Source organism: Gekko japonicus, unplaced genomic scaffold, assembly GCF_001447785.1.
Source record: "Gekko japonicus isolate JY-2015 unplaced genomic scaffold, Gekko_japonicus_V1.1 scaffold4089, whole genome shotgun sequence".
Taxonomy (NCBI): domain Eukaryota; kingdom Metazoa; phylum Chordata; class Lepidosauria; order Squamata; family Gekkonidae; genus Gekko; species Gekko japonicus.
This window is the reverse complement of record NW_015169911.1, coordinates 2,592-25,941: the sequence shown is the minus strand read 5'-3', so window position 1 is coordinate 25,941 and position 23,350 is coordinate 2,592. Positions and strand designations below refer to the sequence as shown.

Genomic DNA, 23,350 nt, shown 5'->3' with positions numbered 1-23,350 from the left:
TGGGAAATTCCCCAGCCCGGGAAATCTCTACTGCCGCCGGATGCCCGCCCGCCCGCGGCTGAACCGAAAAGAGCCAGGAAAGGGGACTCCAAAGGGGACTGGGTCAGGAAAAGCCGGAGGAAGCGGGCGGGAGCAGCGGAGCCGAACGGCAACAGGGGAAACCAGACACTTATTTATATACCCCGCCTGCCGCCGAAGGGAGTAACGGGCAGGTACCCATGCCCTCCCGCCCGCCCCCTTTCCAAATAAAAGCCCAGCCGGTTTCAGATCCGCCCTACCCCTCTTGCTGGAGGGAGCGGACTGGAAGCCAGGAAGACACACACACACACCAATGTCATCCCACCTCTCTGAGCCGTTCCCAGGGCAGCTACGCAGGTGCATCACCTCAGTCGCAAACCCTGACCTGGCTGCGGACTCCGGATCCCTCCAGAATGGGCTGCTCCCCTCCAGACAGTGTGGCACCTTTAAGACCAACAAAGGTTTATTCAAAGTATGAGCTTTCCTGTGCACCAACTGGATCTACCCACTCCAGACAGTGAGGGAGGGGAGTCACTCTGAAAGCTTCATCTATGTAATAAAGGAAGCTCCAGGCAAGCAGAAAACTGGCACAGCCATGAAAGGGCCGGCAACACTCCCCTCCTCCCCCAGGTGCTAATCTTCTATTGGCAAGATCTGTCCCTGGAAGGATTCAAGTTGCACAGCCCAGTCTTCTCTCAGTATGTACACACTCCAAGTTTTTAACCAGACAGGTATCAAAGCTTCTGGCCTTGGGGGTGGAGGAGCTTACTGAACTTCTTCGGAGTGGGCAAATAGGCCCTGCGTGGACTTGCCATCCTATGTTGGTAATTTAGGTATAAATCCCAGTTTCTGCATTCAGCCGTGGAAGAGCTTTCCCTGGAGGTGGGCGTAGTCCTATCCCCGCACTGTTCACCCCCACAGGAGAAATCATTCGTTTTGGAACCGGGTCAGTGTGTGTTGATGAGACCCAGCTCTTTCCCTTTTTTTCCCTAAATCTCTTGGGGAGGTGGGCAGAGGCCTCCAGCCCCTGCCTAACTGCTGTAGTTAAATGGCTAACACTTTTAAACAGAACCTCAACAAGATGGAGTGTTGGGAAGGTGGAGGTCATGAAGGACATGGTGCTTTCTGCATTTGGTGGGGCTCAGCTAGGCTTGCCAACCTGCAGGTGGTACATGGAGATCTCCGGTTGTCAGTCAGTCTCGAGACAACTAAAAGTAGTTTTCCCGAAGAAAACGGGGCTGCTTTGGAGGGTGTATTCTATTGCATTATATCCTGCTGAGGTTCCTTCCCTCCCCCATTTCCAGAGTGGGAGCAAGGTAAATTGGGATATTTGGGGAGATATGGCAATAGGGGATTGATACAAAAATATGCACGAGACATCTGCTGAGATTTCTGCTGAGGAGATCAGACCGGATGGGCAGACTTTCAAGGATCCCCTGGACAGAATCTTCGCGGAGAGCCGAAGACATGCACTCATTCCTTCACCTGCATGCCTTGCTCTGGACTGAACCAGAAAGGGAGGTGCTGTTGGTTCTTTCCCCCTTGCATCAAAGCAGCTATTTGCCTCTTCCAGAGAAAACACAAGAGGCAACGGTGCATTTCCCTCTACCCTGCCTGGCAAATTACAGTTAAGGGGAACGGGTTGCTTTGGAAGTTTATTTACCTCATTTTATACCACTTTTCTCCCCAATGGAGACTCAGGGCGACTTGCTATATGTATCCCCCTCCTCCATTTTAGGTTCACAACAACCCTATGAGGTAGGTTAGGCTGAATGTCTCACTGGCCCAAGCTCGCCCATCAAGCTTCTGAGGCAGAGGGTGGATTCCAACATTCCCAGATCCTAGTCCAACACATTTTAACCAGTACCCCCCAAAGTTTTCTCATTTGAGCATTGCAGACCTTTTCTTGACATGCTATGATTTCTATACAAGGTGTCATTCTATGACTGGCTCCACCTACAAAGCTGCATTTTGTGACAGGTATCTTTCAAGGCTCTTGGGGGGGAAATTAAGTAGTTCTCCAAAATGTAACACCCTGTCTCTGGTCACCACCCACCACATGGGCACAGAGAGCAGGGCTTGAGAAGAGAACTTCTATTGATCATTCACAACTAGACTTTCCTCTGTGGGCAAGAGATAATCCAATCAGAAGAACACCCTAATCTCCAGAAGAGTTCATTGACTAACTGTGGGGATGGTTCATGGTGTGTGCGAGTGAGAAAGGAGGGACATGTGGGTGGGAGGTCTACCTTTGTGCTCATGAAAGAGAGAGGGTATTTGCATGTGTTATCCCATATGCAGTATTATATATCAAAAGATACATCAGCCCACTTCACGGGTTTCAATAAACACACGCACAATAGCAAACCGTGTGCGCTTCATTTTTCTCTATACGTGCATGGATTCTCATGCTAAGTTCAATGCGTGTACAACTCAGCATCTGATTTAAACCCCACACTTATCCAGGTATTGGTACCCAGCTTCATTTGTAAAGTCAATGTGCATTGGCTATTTCTTACAAAGAGATGTACGCATGTGCAGGCCCATTTCCTGTAATTTGAACATGGCTTGTATGCAGGGGTCATTTCGCAGGAAAAGAGGTGCAGGAGCTCATTAGCATAACTTATTTGCATATGCCACACCCCATGACATCACCGGAAGTGTGTCAGAAGGCAACGCCCACCATTCAGGCTCCACTGGACTGTTTTGGATTGCTAGCTATTGGGGGGGGGACGGACGTGCAGATCTGTCCTCGCAGAGGAGGGAGAGCTTGTACCTGAATAAAACTTGGTCTTAATGGTGCCACTGGACTTTTTTGGGCGGGGGGGGGGTCTCTGCAACTTACCTGGCTGCTCCTTGCTCTGACTGAGGGCTGCTGGGAGCAGGGGTGGGGCTTGTTGCATGTGCTCACCCGCTGGGCTCTTTACTGCCAGAGCTCCGCTCCTGTGCGCTCCTGCAGGAAATGACCCCTGCTTGTATGATAGGAGAGTGCTATAAAAGTTTCTTTAGAACACTGTAAATATTAAGTGCTTGAAGTGGCAGGGAAATACGACGTTTCAAATTAGACCCCTTGCATAAACAGTCTTAAAGAGGAATTTGACAGATTCATGGAGGAGAGGTCCATCACTACTTACTAGACTTGTTGACTAAAGGGAACCTCCACATCCAGGGGCAGTACATCCCTGAATTCCCATGCAAAGAGGCAGCATCAGTGGAAGGTGTCGGCCTCGGTGCTGTTTGTCAGCCCTTGTTGATGTTTTGTTATATTTTGTATTTATTTTAAGCCCTACTTTTAAATTGCTCTCATGATGTATTTGTGTGTTGTTTTTAATGGCTTTAAAGAGGAGATTTTAATTTGTATGTTTTGTTAGCTGCCTTGGTGGCCTTATGAGGCCAGAAAGGCAGGGTAGAATTCTGGTTAAATTAAAAAATAAAAAATGGTCAACCAGTTATGAAACAGACTGTTGGACTTAGATGAACTGCTGGCTGGATCCAGCATGGATCTTCTGATGTTCTTGTAAGATTAGCCTGTATTCTATCTTATTTGTTTATTTACATAGAGAATATATATTCTGCTTTTCATACTCAAAAATATCTTCTCAAAGAGACTGACAAAAACATCTTTTAAATTGCCATACATGTTTGAATTTATTTTATTTTATTTTGCCATCAAGTTGCAGCCTGCCTAAGGAGATTAGGAAGGCTCCCATGATTCAACTAGTTTGCAGAAAATGTGAAATACGATTGTTCAGGAGAACATTTTTTAAAGGGGGAGATGGTTCTAACTTTAAATGATTCTGAAAACATTAGGCAGTTTCCTTTTATCTTGTATGGCTCATTGTATTATTCTGTTTTTATCACAAAGTTTTCTTATTGTGTAATCAAAAGCATTTCCTTTTGTGTATCCTGAATCTAATGCCCATCTGGGTTTTAACAATTGGATAGGAGAAAAAGCTCTCTCTGTCCATATTCTCCACCCTGAGCATAGTTTTATAAACTTCTATCATGTCCCGTCTTAGTCTTCTAAACTGAAAACTCACAGACTCTTCAGCCTTTCTTAACAGGAAAGGTATTTCAACTCCTTAACCATCCTGGTTGCCCTCTTCTATACTTTTTCCAGGTCTGCAATGTCCCTTTTAAGATATGGTGATCAGAACTGCACACAGTGTTCCAACTGAGGCTGCACCATAGGTCAGTACAGGGGCATCATAATATTGGCAATTTTATCTTCAATCCCGTTCCTAATTCACCCCAGCATAGAGTTTGCCTTTTTTAACTCCTATGGCACACTGGGTTCAGACTTATATTAAGCACACCACTACGACCCCAAAGTCTCTTTCTTTCTCAGCGTCAGCGACTTCAGAGCCTATTAACATATACCTGAAGGTGGGATTTTTTTGTTTCAAAATTCAATGTGCACCATATTATACTTACCTACACTGAACTTCAGGTTCCACTGATACCCACTCACCTAATTTGTGGAGATCCTCCTGGAGTTCTTCACAGTTGACCGTGGTTTTTACTTTTTACCATCCTGAATAATTTCGTGTCATCTGCAAACTTGGCCACTGCATTCCTCATCCTCACTTCCTGATCATTTAAGAACAAATTAAATAGCACTGACTCCAGTATTGATTCTTGTGGGACCCCACTGCTTATTTCCCTCCATGGCAAGAACTGTCCATTTATTCTTAATCTTTGCTTCCTCTAATTTAAATGATTTTTAATATACAAGAGGACCCTGTCCTCTTATCACGACTGCAAAGCTTAATGAGGAGTTTTTTGGTGAGTTACGGCTGTGTAACATTTTATTCTTTTCTGCTACCTCTTTATATGCAACACCCGTAAAGGCACCTTTAGCGTTCTGAGGTAATGGGTGTTATGCTGCTCGCCCGCCTGCCTACTTTAGCTTTTCCTGTTTATTTTCACTGCCCAAAAAGGCTCTCTAGAATTCTTAGTCGGACCTAAAGAACAAGATGGCTTAGTTATGGGGATGGCTCTGTGGGGTTCCTTTACTCTAAATAAAACAGTTGTATTCTCTTAAACATAAATGGAGTTTATTTAGAGGGAAAGCAGGGTAATGTTTTCAGTAATGTCTTCAGTTTTCATACATGTCACGGCTTCAGATAGGTACATAAGCATAACTGTTTCCAATAGCTACATAAGTGTAATTGTTCCCTTAAATAGACCTTGTCACACAGGCTTATTTTCTCACTTGCCACTTTGGCCAATAACTTCCACAAAGCTTAGCATTCCAACTTGCCACCCAGGCTAATTGTTTCCACACAGGCCTGTTTTCCTCACGTGCCACTTGGTCTAATAACTTCCACACAGAACACAGATTCTCTCAGCACCTCTCTCTCTTTCCTCCATATACACTCCACATGATCTGTCTTTTACACAAAGACTGTCTGAACCAACAAGTCAGCTCGGCCTACTAGGGTACAGCTACCATCCATTCGTAACACACTTTTGTGTGTAGTGGTTAAAAGCTTGGTGTAGTGGTTAAGAGCAGCAGACTCTAATCTGGAGGACCGGGTTTGATTCTCCACTCCTCCACATGAAGCCAGGTGGGTGACTTTGGGTCAGTCACAGTTCTCTCAGAATGCCCTCAATGCCACCTACCTCAGTCACAGGGTGTCTGTTGTGGGGAGAAGAAAGGAAGGCGATTGTAAGCCGCTCTAAGACTCCTTCAGGTAGTGAAGAGTGGGGTATAAAAACCAACTCCTACTCCTACTCTCACCCATCTAGCTCCCCTTTCTTACTCTACAGGCCTCCATTTTAAATCACAGCAACATACATATAAAACTCCACATTAAAACACCGAAATAAAACATGCGTACAGTATTTACATAGTGAGACACTACAGGTCCCATAGAAGTTTATCACCCTCGTATTAATATGGTCAGCGTTAAGTCTAACTTGCAAAAAGGTGAAAAGTTATGATATTTGCTATTTTAGCAGCCATCAACATGTGAGGGTCTTTCAAGGACACCCAGTTATCAAAACTGTTTTTACTTATGCTTTGGGTGAAGGTTTGTTAAAATGTTATGGAGTCAAACATCTAGTATATCTAAGTAGGAAGGTGCAAGGAAAAGCCTAGCCCCCCCCCCCCCCAAGTGCCTTTCAGGACACTCCCCCCCCCCAAAGATCCATGAATGGAGCCATCCTAAGCAAAACATACATATAATTGGTTAGTGTGGGACTGCAGCTGGAGATACCTGGATTCAAATCCTCTTCAGCCATGAGGCTCACTGAATAAGACTAGAACAATTTCTCTCTGCCGAGCCTGAGGAAGAACCTGAATAGCAGGAGAGTAATAGTTGAGCTTCTACTGGAAAAGATTTGCTCAAAATGTGCAAACAAAACTTGGCTCTTCTGCTTCCAAAATTCTAACAGGTACAATACACTCACTATCACACATGCAGACAAAGGAAATCAGCTACTTAATTATAAACTTGAAATGTATGCGGACAATGGAAAACTTTCAAAACGTAGTGAGATATGTATAAGTATCTGACTCCAATAAACAATTGCCATTGTTGAATAAAAACCTCGTACAGATGCGTTTTTCTCCCTGTAAACAATTCATTTATTCGTTAATATTATATGCAAGAAATTACTCAGCCAATCTTCAGTACTAGGTAAAGGTTCCGGTTTCCACAACTGATCAACCAATTTCGCACTGTTATTGGTATAAGCCCAATTAGAGCTAACGACAAAGAAAATCAGTTACTAACTTAGGTAATTGGCATAATACGGCTATAATAAAATAAAAGGGATGTTTATGAAATGCAGCCAGGAAACACTGTCCCTACTTCAGTTTCAAACCCAATAGAGAAGTTATTCAGACATTTCTCCACCTGCTCACTATCACCTGTCCGGCTTCAAGTTTCCCCCAATCTCCAACAGACTTCCCCAGGTGTCTAAGCAGACTCACAATCAGAACATTTATAGGGAATTTCTGATACAGCAATGTTAAGAGAGGATGACAGAGGCGACTCCTCTGTGATTGAGATTAGCACCTTTTATACAGTGTCTACCCTGTGTGAATCCTTTTGTGGGAATTAAGACTTTGGCTATGACGGAAGTCCTTCCCACACTCCAAACACTGATATGGCTTCTCCCCAGTGTGAATCCTTTGGTGAACATTAAGGATTCCATTCTGTCTGAAGCTCTTTCCACATTTTGAGCATTTGTATGGTTTCTCCATGGTATGAATCTTTTGATGAGTATTAAGCACCGCACTCTGACGGAAGCTCTTTCCACAATCCAGGCATTTATATGGTTTCTCTCCTGTGTGAGTCCTGTGGTGATTACTAAGTATTGATCTTTGACTGAAGCTCTTCCCACACACCAAGCATTTATATGGTTTCTCTCCTGTGTGAATCCTGTTGTGTTCAGTAAGATTTCTGTTCTGCCTGAAGCTCTTCCCACACTCCAAGCATTTATATGGTCTCTCCCCAGTGTGAATCCTCTCATGAACAGTTAGGCTCTTACTATGACCAAAGTTCTTGCCACACTTCAAACATGTATATGGTTTCTCCCCTGTGTGACTCTTTTGGTGAGAATTCAGGGTTGCACTCTGCCTGAAGCTCTTCCCACATTCCAGGCACTTATATGGTTTCTCTCCTGTGTGAATCCTCTGGTGAACAGTAAGGCCTTTGCGGCAACTAAAGCTCTTTCCACACTGGAAACATGTATGTGGTTTCTCTCCTGTGTGACTCCTTTGGTGAATACTTAGTCTTGCTCTCAGACTGAAGCTCTTCCCACACTCCAAGCATTTATATGGTTTCTCTCCTGTATGAGTCCTCTGGTGAACAGTAAGCTGTGTGCTGTGACCAAAACACTTTCCACACTGCATGCATTTATATGGTTTTTCACCTGTGTGAATCTTGTGGTGAGAGGAAAGGCTTGTGTTCCAAAGAAAACTCTTTCCACACTGCAAGCATTTATATGGTTTCTCCCCTGTGTGACTCCTTTGGTGAGTTGTAAGAGTTGTGTTCCGAGAGAAGCTTTTCCCACACTGCAAGCATTTATGTGGTTTGTCTCCTGTGTGACTCCTTTGGTGAGAAGAAAGATTTGTTCTGCACCTGAAACACTTTCCACATTCCAAGCATTTATATGGTTTCTCCCCACTGTGAATCCTTTGATGTACAGTTAGACTGTCACTCCGAGGGAAGCTCTTGCCGCATTCCAAGCATTTATATGGTTTCTCCCCACTGTGAATCCTTTGGTGATACGTAAGGTCTGTTTTCCGACGGAGCCTCTTTCCACACACCAAGCATTTATATGGCTTCGTCATGGTGTGAACCCTTTGATGAGTAGTAAGGCTTGTGCTCTGACGGAAGCTCTTTCCGCATTCCAAGCATTTATGTGGTTTCTCACCTGTGTGAATCCTCTGGTGAATAAGAAGTCCTGATCCCTGGCTGAAGCTCTTTCCACATTCCAAGCATTTATATGGTTTCTCTCCTGTGTGAATCCTGCGGTGAGAAATAAGTCCCGATTTCTGATTGAACCTTTTTCCACACTCCAAGCAGTGATATGGTCTCTCCCCCGTGTGAATCCTTTGATGTACAGTTAGACTGTCACCCCGAGGGAAGCTCTTTCCACACTCCAAGCATTTATAGGTTTTCTCCCTACTGTGACTCCTTCGATGAACGGCAAGGCTTTTCATGCACCTAAAGCTTTTCCTACAATGTGAGCATTTATATGGTTTATCTCCAGTGTGAATTCTTCCATGTTTCTTAGGAGTAGATTTGCAACCAGATCTTTTGCCACTCATAGGGTGCTTCTTCCTTCTATTTCCCTCATGTCGTTTCTCTTCAAAGAGGATTTCCTGAAGATCCCTGCCTCGAAAGGAAAATGATTTCTTCTGCTGCTTTCCTCCTCTCTTTGGTCTGCCTCGATTCCCAGCTTCTTCCTCTGCTTCCACCTCCTTGTCTCTTCCCTCATTCACTGTGCTTGGTTCCCCCTCATCTCCTTCTGGAATACAGACAGAAATCCAGTAAAAGACCATGGAACAACAAGTTGCTGCATTTGCAGTTGGATAAGTTGCTAAATAGAGCATGCGACTTTAGCAATATTCAAGCTGCTTCTGGCCGTGATAAAAACCCAGCTGTTGCTAATTGCGATAAGCAACCAGTCATTTGTTCTATGAGGGAGGGGTCGACTAAGCTACCTCCACAGCAACAGGAGAGGGAGAGAATGGCCCCCTCCCAACTTGTCTGGCAGCCACATAAGATCTGTTTACAAATCTGCAAGTTTAAAGGATTTGTACCCTCCTGGAGGACTGCTTCACTTGTTAAGAAACATCTATTGGAATTATTTGGGAAACGTATCGGACACATGGATATAAAAACAGTGGAGCCCCTTAATGACATCACTCAAGCTCAGAGGGTTCTACTTTCCTTCCGCAGCCCCAGCATCCCCAGGCTGCTTTTTCATCAGAAAGCTCTGCTAAACTCTAAAGGAATCTTCCCTATTCGTGTTTTTAAGGACTGTGCTTGGTTCCCCCTCATCTCCTTCTGGAATACAGACAGAAATCCAGTAAAAGACCATGGAACAACAAGTACCACCTAGTAGAAACAGTCACAGGTGAAATATTCTTACTTAGATGGGCCTGGAGAAGCTTCTGCATCCTCTAACTATTAGCTGAGACATTTTGTAAAGGGATAGCCAGAGAAGCAGAACTGGGCCAGGAGGACGGGGTACTGAGGCCTGTTGTTCCTTTTCAATACCCAGAAGAAAGGTTTCTTTACATATTACAAGTGAAGAGAAAAAACAGAAACACCATCTACATTTCCCATTTACTAAGCAAAAGTGCTCTCTGTGTAGGACAAGTTTCAAAGCAGAAGCAAAACCCATCCTCCATTTTTGTGCAGAACCCTGCGATCACCCTAACTCTGGCCTCTCCCCTTCCTGTCACATGACTCCCTTTCCTGTGGTAGTAGATCAGTTGAGTCCATTGACACCACATAGGTGTTAAAAGTGGCACCCACATCTGCAAATACTGAAGTACACTCCCCTAGTAACCATGAAGACCTGTATCTCCCTGAGGAGTAGAGCTCTTCAATAATTAAGCTGGAAGGATTTGAGTAAGTACTGAACTGAAGACCTTCTTTCCTTTTAAGCTGAGGTTCCTTCATTAAATTGTGTGGGAACTATTTCTTTGGGGGAGAAAAAATGACTGAATTAATCCTCCTTATTTGACATCATATTAGGATACAAAACGTTTTTTTTCTTTTGCACCAGAAGGAATCCTCAGCATGAATTCACATGTCTTAAGGCTACTGAATAAAGGGGCATCGTGGTGTACTTATTTTATCCTTCCAACAACAGTGAGCGGTAGGGTAGGCTGAGGTAAAAGACTGACCCAAGGTTGACCAGTGAGCTTCGCTGCAGGAGGTCAGACCTGGGTCTCCCCGTGGAGAAACAGGCATTACCTCATCCAAGTCGAATCCCCATCTGTTAGACCCCAAAAAGAATGCTTTCCCTCCACTTCCCAGTTTTTCTCAGGGCAAACCTTAAGATCCCCATATCTGCACTGAAAAAAAAACCCAACAATTGATCTGTGGTGTTGTAAACTTTGGTACTAGACTCCTGGGGCGGAAGACATTTTAAAACATCTCCAGTCTCAGCCTGGCACTCTAATCAACATACCACACTGTCATGCTTTGCTACCTAATAGGGCCTCCACCAGAAAATGCTAATGATGTTTCTCCACAGCTTGCATTCTGGCTATTTCAACACCACAACCTCTCTTTCCCAATGAAGAACTCTTTCTAGGTTATGACATGTCTGTTTCTTTGACATGGCCATAAACAAAACTTACTCTCAGCCACCTCTGTGGGCAAATCAAGGTTCTCTTGAGAGACTCCCAGGAAAGGCTCCACCGCATCTTCTGACTCGTGGCCTTCTTGTAAAAAACGCTCTGCTTTTATCTCTCTCTCATTCATGTCTTCTTTCACACAAAGAATGATAGACTCCGTGTTCCAGCAATAAAGAGTAGCTAAGAAATGAGAGAACAGTACAGTTACAACTTAAAAAAGATGGAACATCCAATCTCAGTCACAGGTTCAGCTATGAAATAAATAAATACATCATCATGACTTAAATAAGATGGATCTGACATTTCCAGCCAGAATCAGAAGAACCTGGGTCCATTTCAGGCTTTAGACCTAGACATGAAGGAATGACAGGAAGCTACAAAAACAGTGTGATCAGTATATTCTCAGCTGAGCAAACTATAACCACAAATGTCAGGCAGTGAAGGGCCCTTTCTTCCATATCTAAGGAAGTACCTGTGGAGGTCTTCATTTCAGCAGAGTCCTGGACAAAGATCTCACCCGCTTCCTCCAGCCAAGAGATCAGGTCAGGTTTGCAGGTCCAAGATCCTCCTTGGAGGAACACCAACAGAAACCAACATGTCATTTTTGAGACTTTGTTAAATTAGGATTCTGTACACTGCAGACTGTCATTCATTCTCCAGGGATGTTAAAGAACTGAAATTTGTGGGGTTGTGGGAAAGTATGGAATAGTCAGGGGGGGGGTCTCTACCAGAGTTCTCAGGATGCTCACAAAACGACTCAGGACCATCCACCCCCCAGTCGTTGACTTGCTTACCCAGAAAGGCCACGCTCCCAAAATTCTCCAGCATGACTTCTCTGTAGAGAGCTCTTTGGCCAGCATCTAGCAGAGCCCACTCCTCCTCTGTGAAATACACGGCCACCTCCTCGAAGGACACAGGGCCCTGGAAGAAGGCAGAACCATTCACTTATCAACATCTGTGTCCAGATGGGGGGTTGTGTATTTTTATGCGGGATGCAGTGCTTCATGTGGGAAAAGTGAGTGGAGTTTACACCTTGCTCTGACATCTTGCACCAGCTGAAAGGCTCCTGTGACAAAGAGAGGGCGACTCAGTCCATTCCGCACTCATCTCCACCGTGGCCCAAGGCTCATGCAGAATGTCACTTTCCACTGGTGGTGACTGGCATCCAGTCAGTGATCTCTCTCTTCTTCCTGCAAGTGAGGAAAAAAGCAGTGGGAACATTTCTCTTGCATTCACAATTCCTATTTCGACTCCTGCGTCTGAGTACTGTTTCATCTTTCAGGCATCTTTTTAGGAATATGATGCTCCAAGTATGCTGTTTACACAGCCACCTTGCAAATATGTCTGCAGTAGATGCTACTTCAGTATAAATCTTACTGCATGCCTGCCAGTCTGAAAGACTCAGGCTTCATTCACATCCATTTTAGGAAAGTTCTCTGCCTGGTCTCTTGGAAGCAAGTTCTCAGGAAAGATCTTCCTCCCCCCTACCCCTTTTAGAGGGGCCTTTTCCTCCTCAAAATTTATGAAAGAACATTAGTGTACAATAAACTATCAACATGCAAATTGCCAATTATATATGCTGCTGATTATATACTGTGATGAGGTAAATCGTAGATCGGGGGACAGGCAATTCAGGTTCCTGAGGTAAATTATTCTCCCTCCCTCCTACAGACATCGTTAGTTTCACAAAACAATAAGATTATTATCACCTCTGAAGAAGATTAAAAGCTTATTTTCGTTGTCAAATATTATAACTAAAACATGCCCCCAATATCTACAGCTAAGTTGGGTGGTAGTTTCTTTTAGAGCATTACAGCATCACAACATGCAGTCTCAGACATACACCCAAATGACAGGCTCCTTTGTCCGGATGAGAGAGGAGTTTGCTTTTAAGGCAGAAGAAGATCTGTTCCTTTCGCTGCCACCTTTAAACCAAGAGATCACTGCCAGAGGTATGCTCTGTATCTCTTCAGTCCAATTCGCCTCAGGACTCAGCCCAGAAAATCAGGTGAGCTTATTTCTGGATCCTACCCTGATCCAGTAGAAGAAGAAGAAGAAGAAGAAGAAGAAGAAGAAGAGATTGGATTTATACCCCGCACCCAAATGTCAGGCTCCTTTGTCCGGATGAGAGAGGAGTTTGCTTTTAAGGCAGAAGAAGATCTGTTCCTTTCGCTGCCACCTTTAAACCAAGAGATCACTGCCAGAGGTATGCTCTGTGTCTCTTCAGTCCTATTCGCCTCAGGACTCAGCCCTGAAAATCGGGTGAGGTTATTTCTGGATCCTACCCTGATCCAGTACCTAAAGCCTAACCTCCTCTCTCCCTGATATTTAACCCAGGAAACCTAAACCTTTCCTTTCCCTGTTAAGCTCCATCTCTGTATCTCTTTACTCGCCGAGGTCTATGTGAGGCACTGGCAGCTTTTCTCTCCCTCCAAAATCACCCCCCACCCAGGTTCTACAGCCTCCCACTGATTGATGTCCCTGGGAATTACCATATCCTTCCCCCTCTGTAGGCAACAGGGATTTGCTGTGATGCCTGAAGGGGGGGGGATAAAGGCTGTCCCTCACACCCACCCACCCATCCTGATCTGCAGGAAAGGACAATACAGGTGAATGCTGAACATTGTTATGCCCACCTCAGCTCCAGTCAAATGGGAGCAGAAAGGGTGAAGTTTGATTTGCCTTTCTGTATCTCCCTTATTCCTGGAATAAAGGGTTTGGGGTTTTTTAAATTCAACTGAGTGCCTCGCCTATGTGTGTTAATTGGAAAAGCACACACCAGGCTATCGGCCCATTTTGGCAACAAGACCAAGGTCATATTTCATCCAACATCCCATTCCCTGCAGTAGCCAACCCAGTAACCTAGAAGGCTCACAAGAGCTCCTCTCCAAATGACATTCATAGATGCACTGCCTCCGAACATGGAGGCTCGATTTAGCCACCCCTTGCTAAGAGCTCTTGAGAGATCTATTATCCATGAAAGCACCTAGTCCCCTTATAAAGCCACCTAAGGTTTTAGATAGCACTACATCCCGTGGCAGTGAGTTCCACATGTCGATTATGTACTAAGTAAGTTTAGCAGCTCTAACGGACTATCTAACACTGAAAGAGGGGCTCCTTGTATCAAGATTCCACTGGGGGCGTGTGTTGGGTGGGTGCATATTTCGCAAGCCCGAAGAAGATGACCCATCCGCCGTCTCTCTCACCGCGCCAGCAGTTCGTTCCCTGCCGAGGTGACCCCTCTGAACTTGCTCCTCTTTCTCTTCCTCCGCTTTCTCTTTCCTGCAGCTTCCAAAAACCTTCCCCGCCCGCCTTCTTCACTTTCAACGTCCAAAATGCCAAAAAGGTTTTCAACTCTGCGTGGATTAAATCCAAAAGAGCAAACATGCCCCCGGTTTCCTTACTCGGAGTATTTAAACCGGATTCATCCACGATCATGCATTGTTTATTTAGAAGTCCAGGGGAAGGAGGAGAAAATAATAGCCAACCTAGAAATCCATCAGTCTTATAACGAATGCAACAGAATGTCCAACGCGAAGGCAACCTACCTAAAAGTAAATGGCATTTTAAAATCTAAGGATCAAGACGAGCTCACACACACACACACCCCTTTATTCTTTCTTCCGGCGGCGTTAGCCTTGTTGTCCCCTTCCAATCATGTGACTGAAGCACAGCCAGAGACCTGGCAAAGCGAGCCCTACCAAGTTGCTGCTGGAGCACATGGATGGCTGGAGAACCATCGTGCATCCCCTGCACCACCACCCCTCCGACCGCCACGGAAGGGAGCTGCAGGATAATTGTAGCAGCTCTCTTCGTGACGGGAGAGTGATCAGCAGCGTTCGTTTCTGCATCTCAGTGGAGTCATCGCCCTGTCCGATCACGTCTAGGGAATTCTCCTTGATCTAGGTCTCCTGCTGCCAATGTTCCCTCTAAGCTGCAAAGTCTTGTGAGCAAAAATTCTGCTTTCTGAGCTACCAGCATTAAAGTTGTGAGCAAGCAATTTGGCTACTGCATAAATTAGTTTGCTCTGGAGCCATCCTTCCTGAGCCAAGACAAAAATGTGTGAGCTGGAGGCTAAAAAACTATGAGCTAGCTCACACTAACTCAGCTTAGAGGGAACACTGCCTGCTGCACTGGTTTACTTTTGGTTCTGGAAAGCTGATCCCCGGAAAACTTTGTTGGTCTCTGTCTGAGGTGCTACTGGACTCTAAATTAACTGGTTTATGTTAGTATTTCTGAATTCACTAACACCTGACACTTTTCAACCCTGCTTCTTACCACAGCTTTGCTTACAAGTCATTGAAGTGTGGTCCGGAGAACAAGCTGTCATCGGAGAGATCTTGGGTTCAAGGCTCAGACTGACAGGATGCCGAATTCTGTACCACATTCTGGATTCTTTCTGCATTCCCACAGAATCCACAGCATCCACATCACTGCTACATTAAGTTAAACCCAGCTATGAAATACTCCTTTCCTTATCTTTGATAGCAAAGAAAGGTCCTGATGGACGCCAAAGGAGAGAGAGAAATATTCAAGTGAACATTAAAACGATTATCAATTCTTCCTAAAGATGCACTGACATTTCTTCCAGGGCATCTTCAGGGTGGGAGACTGCCTATTCAAACTTTGTCTGCATCAAACTGACAAGGTTGGTTGTCCTTCTTTGGTGTAGCAGTTAAGAGTGCGGACTCTAATCTGGGAGAACCAGGTTTGATTCCCCACTCCTCCACTTGCACCTGCTGATGTGACCTTGGGTCAGTCACAAGCTCTGGCACAGCTGTTCCCGAAAGAGCAGTTTGTGTCAGAGCTCTCTCAGCCCCACCCACCTCACAGGGTGTCTGTTGTGGGGAGGGGAAGGGAAAGGAGTTTGTAAGCCGCTCTGAGACTCCAAGTGAAGGGTGGGGTATAAATCCAATCTCTTCTCTTCTCCTCATAGAGCCCGTGAGCAATGTGGAATTTTGAGAACAGGGAGTAGGCACTGCCCCCATAATGGCTGCCATGGGAAGGGGAACAGGACAGTAACAAAATGGCTGCCATGCGGTTTGGATGATAGCCACAAACGATGCTGTGGGGGCTGGCCCCAATCCCTAATAGGGTTGCCGGCTGAGTAGTGGTAAATGGTGGGAGGTTTGGGAGGGTGAGGAAATAATAACAAAGGTGCAAAGTCACTTCCAGACTGAACGTGGACGTGGCACTCTAGGATTCCACTAAAACGCTATGGTTTCCCAGAATGCTAGAGTGTCATCCCAACATGATGATGTTAGCTCCAGACTCATGCTGGGACATGATGTCATGCCATTGCCATGATGCTGATTTTCCCTTCATTTGTCCCCTGCCACCCTACTGAGTGGTGACTTGGCGTAGGGGGCAGTTGGCGAGAGGCCCTCCATGCAATTCCTTGTCTTTCCCACCACTGTTCCAGAGGCTGGCGGGGATGGGTGGAAATTTGGGAGGCACTGTTGTCATTGTTGTCACACTAGCGCACAACATCAACTCCAGCAAAAACCACAATAGTATTATGATGTCAGGAGGAATGCTCTAGGATTTCCCCCAAACAATTACCTGTCCCTCAAATCCTCCCAGTGGTCACCCTATCTCCTGCTATAGAGGGCGATCTGGCAACCCTATGTTGCAAGGTGGCAAACTTGGCATCTTCTACAACAGATGCAGCTGTTTCTGCATAGAAGCTCCCTGTGCACTTCTGGAGCACCTCCCACTCCATTGATGGGGAGGAAAGCCAGGCGTGGCTGTCTGCTTAGGAAAGAGATGCTTTAGGTAAGAAGCAAATTGGGGGCAGCGGGGGGGGGGGGCAGCCAAGAAACCCATTGGTGGCCGCCATGGGGCAGGAGAAGGAGGAGGATGAAGAGCTGGATTTACACCCTGCCCCACCCTTCACTTGGAGTCTCAGAGCAGTTTACAATCTCCTTCCCTTCCTCTCACCACAACAGACACCCTGTGAGGTAGGTGGGGCTGAGAGAGCTCTGAGACCTGTGACTGACCCAAAGTCACCCAGCTGTCTGCATGTAGAGTAGGAGGGAATGAAACCCTGTTCTCCAAATTAGAGTCCACCGCTCTTAACCACTACACCAAACTGGCTCTCCAAATTAGGGATCGCTGTACTAAATAACCTTCAGCAAGCCTGATCTTTCAGCCTCCGAGTTCTAAAGCTGTACCTAGAGGGCAGAACAAAGCTCCAGTCCCATTGATCACCAGATTACCTGTTTTAGCCATGCCGCAGAGATGGGAGGCCTGGGCACATGTTCAAGCCATATAATACCCCCATACCCCCAACAACTCTAATGTGGCTGAACATCTGCAGTAGGAGTTACAAGTGTGCATGGTCTTTTGTGCAGTCAAGAACACTGTGAAAAAGCAGCATTCCCAATCACATGGGAAAGCCTACGTTTGGGGTCTTCCACCTGTGGGACCCCTCTGCAAACATTCAGACATTTGGCTGAACATGGGAGAGAGGGGAGTGTCCTGCAAGTGCAATCCTACTCCTCACCACTTGGGTGCAGTGTGCAGTTTCTAATATTGTATAGGGCTAATGCATTCACGCCCTGCCTGGACTGGATGGCCAGGCTAGCCTGATCTTGTCGGATCTCGGAGGTAAGAACATGGATGGGAGACCACAAAGGAAGTCCAGGATTCCCGCAGAGAGGCAGCCAATGGCAGATCACCGCTGTGTGTCCCTATGGGGTAGCTGCACCTTGACAGCACTTTTCAGCACCAATGCATTCAACTGCTTATCTTCCATTCCTAATGTTTAATCATGCCAATTATTGCCAGCCGCATTATCTTCCATTCCTAATGTTTAATCATGCCAGCCGCATGAAGAAAATCCAGCCTGGTTCATCTTTTCAGTCATTCTCCTGTAAACAAACGGTGATGATATTCCCAGTGTGGCAAACCTGCCTTTCGTTTTTGTGCTGCCAAAGGGAGCAATCTGTTGCTTCTGCCTGCTCAGGTGGATACTGAGATGCTGTTCACGTGTTGCTGAGGATTACTCAGTCCCCCATCACTGCTCAACAGAGCATACAATCTGCATTTTGACAGTAGAAAAGGCAGCAGTGGGCTCACACTCCCTCTGTTCCTTTACTAATGTTACGCAATAACAGATCCGTGAGGAAGGAAACTGTCTGGGATATTGCAGGAGGAGAAAATTGATCTGCCCCAATTTGGCTAGGGATATTCCAAATAGAATTTCCACCCAAAACACACAAAAAGATTATGCCCTTTTAGAAAAGGCCTGTATCCACACACATAGAAAAAGCGTGTAGAAGTAGGGGGGTTAAACACCTTCTCAGCTCCTCACACAGCCATGTTCTGAATCCGGGCCACCACAGGTATCATTTTGGTTTAGCATCTTTCTGGAACGAATACCTCAAATTCCTCCAGTTCCAGTGTCAGTTTATTCCAGTTCAAATGGCTAAATTCATCTTATCGTTCTAGCATGCACTTCTGGTGAGAACACCCACTGAACATTCAGTTGCTTTCCTGGCAACGGCCCCAACAGTCTTACACTGGGAGGTCTCAGGATTATTTTACTCGGGGTGAACTCTACTAGGCTGAGTTCTCAGTAAAGTTCACCCAGGCAAAGTAATGCTAGGCCCGGCCTGTATGCCCAGCAGAAGTACAATATTAAAATCCAAAGTGAGCAGGAGGGGTATTGAACGGACTGTGGCACTTTGGCATGCAGAGGGATCGCTTTTTTTTTTGTTTGAATCTTCAAAAACTCACCACAGATAGAAAATGAGCACAGAAGGGCAAGCTTTTCCTCTGTGGTGCTAGTTCTCTGCTTGGCAGAGACGTTTTCTACCTTCCCCTTCAATGCACAGGACTATTAAAAAAGTTATCCTCCAGCGTGCCACCTGAAGTGGTACCGTCCATTCTACCATCCCAGGATTCTACCACATCGTTCTGCAGCACATGTGGCTTCAGACTCTACCATCGACTCTCCAACTGTGCATAATCTGAGATTTCACCCCACTGTTTCAGGAGATGCTGCTTCAAAGATTTCACTTCTTTAGGGGTCCCCCAAACCAAGTTCTCGGTATTGCAGTAGCTCCTGCACATGTTCTACACACCCACGTTCCTAACCACGTTCTACCTCCTTGCTCCCTTTACCCCGACTAGAACACACCACCATGCAAATTTCCATCCCTTCCCCCCCACCCAAAAATCTCGGAGATTGTATGTAATAAGAACTTAAAAATATAAAACTGGAATTACCATGACAGACCCCCCCTGGCTAGTGTGACAGGTAAAATATGGGCAAGTTAAGGATACTGCTACCGAAACGCTCACCAGCAGTACTCCAAGGCTGAATGTCCTTTCCAGCATTTGGCTGCAGACACACAGCAAATGAGTGCAGTCGCTCCAATGGCATTGCTCTGCCTGCCCGGCTGCCCACACTGAGCCTCTGGGACAAAGTCACATGATGTGAGAGGTCTATCATTAGAATATCTCGGTTCTTTCAAAAAGAAGAAGAGGAGATCAGATTTATATCCCGCCCTTCACCACCTTATTTATTTATTTTTGACACCCAAGGTCACACCAGCAGCTGCATGTGGAGGAGTGGGGAATCAAACTCGGTTCTCCCAGATTAGAGTCTGCGCTCTTAACCACTACCCCCAACTGGCTCTCACCAAAAAGGCTATTTATAACAGCCATATGTAGCTGCGTGAAAGACTGGGCATGTGCCCCTGAGAGAGGAGAACATAAGAACATAAGAGAAGCCAATGTTGGGTCAGGCCAATGGCCCATCCAGTCCAACACTCCATGTCACACAGGGGCCAAAAATACCAGGTGCCATCAGGAGGTCCAGTGTAAAATCCTTTCTCATGTAGAAGCATCGTTTCCCCCTCATGTTTCCTAAGGTGAGAACTAGAAGCAAAGGCTTAGATCCTACCTCCTTTCTGCTCCATCTGACCTAATTCCTCTCTTTACTATAGCCCCATCCCACATAGCATTTAATAAACACATCCTCAAACTCTGCCATTAAAAAAAAACCAAAGTGAAAGATGTTAATTCTGAAATCATCACATCCCTCATGGTTTGGACCTCTGAATATTTAGCTTTTCGGGCACCACCACTGAAACCATGTCCACCTACTCCACACTGGAAAAAAGACATCGCATAATGTAATGTAGTTTTAATAAGTGTTGATGTGTATTACAAGGCCAGCAATGCCCGGAACAGGTGAGCCCCATTCCTTCATTCCAGTTTCACTCCTGGAAAGTTTCCCCTCACCTCTCTGGGTTTTCCTAACGCAGCCTTTCCTACAATTTACGCCCTTATGATGGTTCTCCAGGGTGGATCTTCATGTGCCTGTGGAAAACCGAGGAACTACAGAATCGTTTTTCACACACTGCGCATTCGTACGGTTTCTCTCCAGTGTGGATTCTCTCGTGTACAACAAGGTTAGATTTCTTACTGAAGCTCTTCTCACAGTATGAACATTTATGTGGTTTCTCACCCGTGTGGACCACGGCGTGTTTTCTAAGGTGAGAGCTGGAAACAAAGGTCTTCCCACACTCTGAGCACCCGTAAGGTCTCTCTCCTGTGTGAGTTCTCTCGTGTATAACGAGACGGGACCTCTGGCTGAAGTTTTGCCCACAATCCAAGCAATGGTACGGCTTCTCGCCGGTGTGCGTTCTTTTATGAGTTTTCAGTTGAAAACTGGTCCGAAAGCTCTTCCCACACTCGGAGCATTCATACGGCTTCTCTCCCGTGTGGGTGCGCTTGTGTTTGATAAGAGAGGCTATCTCCCTGAAGCTGTTGCCACAATCGGAGCATTCGTGCGGCTTCTCGCCTGTGTGCGTCCTTTTATGAATCACGAGTTGGAAACTAATCCGGAAGCTTTTCCCACACTCGGGGCATTTGTAAGGCTTCTCTCCCGTGTGGGTTCTCTCGTGTTTCACGAGAGAGGCTCTCTCGCTGAAGCTTTTGCCACAATCTGAACATTTATATGGTTTCTCACCAGTGTGTGTTCTTTTGTGAAGCTTAAGGTGGCAGCTGATCCTAAAGGTTTTCCCACAGTCCGAACATTCGTATGGCTTCTCTCCCGTGTGCGTCCTCTCATGTTTAATCAGGGCGCCTCTCTCAATGAAGCTTTTCCCACAGTCTGAGCATCGATGTGGCTTCTCTCCTGTGTGGATTCTCATATGCTTAACAAGGATCCCCTTCTCGCCAAAGGCTTTCCCACACTCCGAGCACTCGTACGGCTTCTCTCCGGTGTGGGACCTCTCGTGTTTAATTAGAGTGGATTTCGCGTTGAAACTTTTGCCGCAATCTGAACATTTGTATGGCTTCTCTCCTGTGTGGATTCTCTTGTGCTTCACAAGATTCGTCCTCCAGCCAAAACTTTTCCCACACTCAGAACAGATGTACGATTTCCCTCCCACGTGGAGTCTTTCATGTGGAACGAGGGATACTTTGTGGTTTGAGATTTTCCCACAGTGCAGTTTACCCTTCACCTGCACCTGCTGGTTCTCAGGAACACTGACGTCATGAGGCCATCGTTCATCACTACCGATGAATGACTGTTTCCTACGCTGTAAAGTATCATCATATGAATTCTGCTCACTTTCCTCACAAAGGAAGTTTCTGCTCGCTGGGTAGTTTCCACGGTGCCATTCCTGTTCACTTCCATGCTTCTCGTCCATCTCAGGTCCCCAGAAAAAATTTCCTTCAGTTCTTCCCAGTGAAATCCCACGGATGCCCTCTGGCTCAAGCCTTTCCACTTCGAGGGGGTCATCGTCATTCTTGTGCACATGCTCATCACATTCTGGAACAAAGAAGCATACATTAAGGGTGCTGAGCCCTGACCTGAATAGCCTAGGCTAGCCCGGTTCCCTCAGATCTCAGAAGCTAAGCAGGGTCTGGTGTGGTTAGTATTTGGATGGGAGACCACCAAGGAAGTCCAGGGTTGTGATGCAGAGGCAGGCAATGGCAACCCACCTCTGTTCGTCTCTTGCCCTGAAACCTCAACAGGGTCACCTTAAGTCAGCTACAACTTGAGGACACTTTCCCACCACTGCTAAGCCAGTAGAATTCTTCTCTGTGCACCATTCCTTGCCAATTTTTTGAGAGTCATCCAATACTTCCATAGGGTCCTCTGTGCTAAGCTAGCAAGAAAGAAATCACCAGCTACAGGGCCATGCATTTTATAAATAGTCCCAGCTGTTAGAACACGAGACTGCTGAACATACGTTCATTCACAAATTCAGAACAATGGACACCCCCATGGCTGAACAGGGACATAGGTTTCTTGTTCCATTTCCCCCCCCATGCCATCCAGCCACAGCTGACTTATGATGCTGTAAGGTTTTCAAGGCAGGAGGCCTTCAGATATGGTCTGTTATTGCCTGCCTCTGCCTAGCGACCCTGGGCTTCCTTGGTGGTCTTGCATCCAAATACTAGCCCAGGCTGACTCTGCTTAGCTTTCAAGATCTGACGAGATCAGGCTAGCTTGGGCGATCCAGGTGAGACCCTTGTCTCACTGCAGATACTTAATTTTCTGCATTTCCCATCCCTCGGCATTGTCCCCCTCCTTTAATCAAGCCGATTACATCTTGCATTGTACCACTACATCCTAAAGACTAACAAAATTTGTGATGGGGTAGGAGCTTTTGTGAGTCACTACTCACTTCGTCAGATATCTGAACGAAAGCTCATTCCCTGCCACAAATGTTGTTAGTTTTTAAGGTGCTATTGGACTCTTGCTCTTTTCTACTGTTAAAAGGTAAAGGTTCCCTTGCTCGAAAGCCAGTTGAATCCGACTCTAGGGTTGCGGTGCTCATCTCCGTTTCAAAGCCGAAGAGCCAGCGCTGTCCGAAGACGTTTCCATGGTCATGTGGCCGGCATGACTAAACACCAAGGCGCGCGGAACGCTGTTACCTTCCCACTGAATTGGTACCTATTTATCTACTTGCAATTTCTTGCTTTCGAACTGCTAGGTTGGCAGGAGCTGGAACTAGGGACGGGAGCTCACTCCATCATGCGGCACACTCGGGTCTCGAACTGCTGAACTACCGACCCTCCACAGCCTGCAGTTCAGTGTCTTAACCACTTGAGCCACAGACAGACTAATATGGCTACCCATCTTTGACCTTTGCATCCTGATTTCCTTCTTTGCAACACCATTCCCACCTTCCGCATGGAGTCTAAAGATCCAGGATCTCCATTCCTACTAGTATCTGGTGAAGGGAGCTTTGACTCTTGAAAGCTTACACCCTGGAAATCTGGTCTTCAAGGTGCTCCTGGACACATATCAGTCTCAACTGCAGAGTTTAGCGTCTCTTTCTGACGTGGGACTCACTTCTGAAGTTACTATACTTTTCAAGATCCACTTGCAGTACATGTTTCTCCCCTTCCTTCCTCACATAAATTCTAGGAATCTCACATCAATTACTGCTGAAAAAAGTTTATGTTAGTAACTATATGGCATTTCTGAGCAATCGCCTGCATTTCATAGCCATTTCATCCCCCCCAAAAAAA

General features: G+C 46.0%; 1 protein-coding gene across 1 annotated transcript in view; it reads right to left on the bottom strand.

Annotated features, from left to right (window-relative positions):
* LOC107115747 (zinc finger protein 208-like) overlaps positions 1 to 23,350 on the bottom strand; it is a gene marked incomplete at its 3' end in the record, with an annotated part of 52,675 nt that overhangs the window by 27,504 nt on the left and 1,821 nt on the right. Inside the window, exons 2-4 of the mRNA XM_015417510.1 lie at positions 20,217 to 21,638; positions 15,672 to 15,675; positions 7,062 to 8,711 (exon numbers count right to left, since the gene is read on the bottom strand). Coding sequence (XP_015272996.1) covers positions 7,062 to 8,711; positions 15,672 to 15,675; positions 20,217 to 21,516 — 2,954 coding nt within the window. The remainder of the gene's footprint in view (positions 1 to 7,061; positions 8,712 to 15,671; positions 15,676 to 20,216; positions 21,639 to 23,350) is intronic.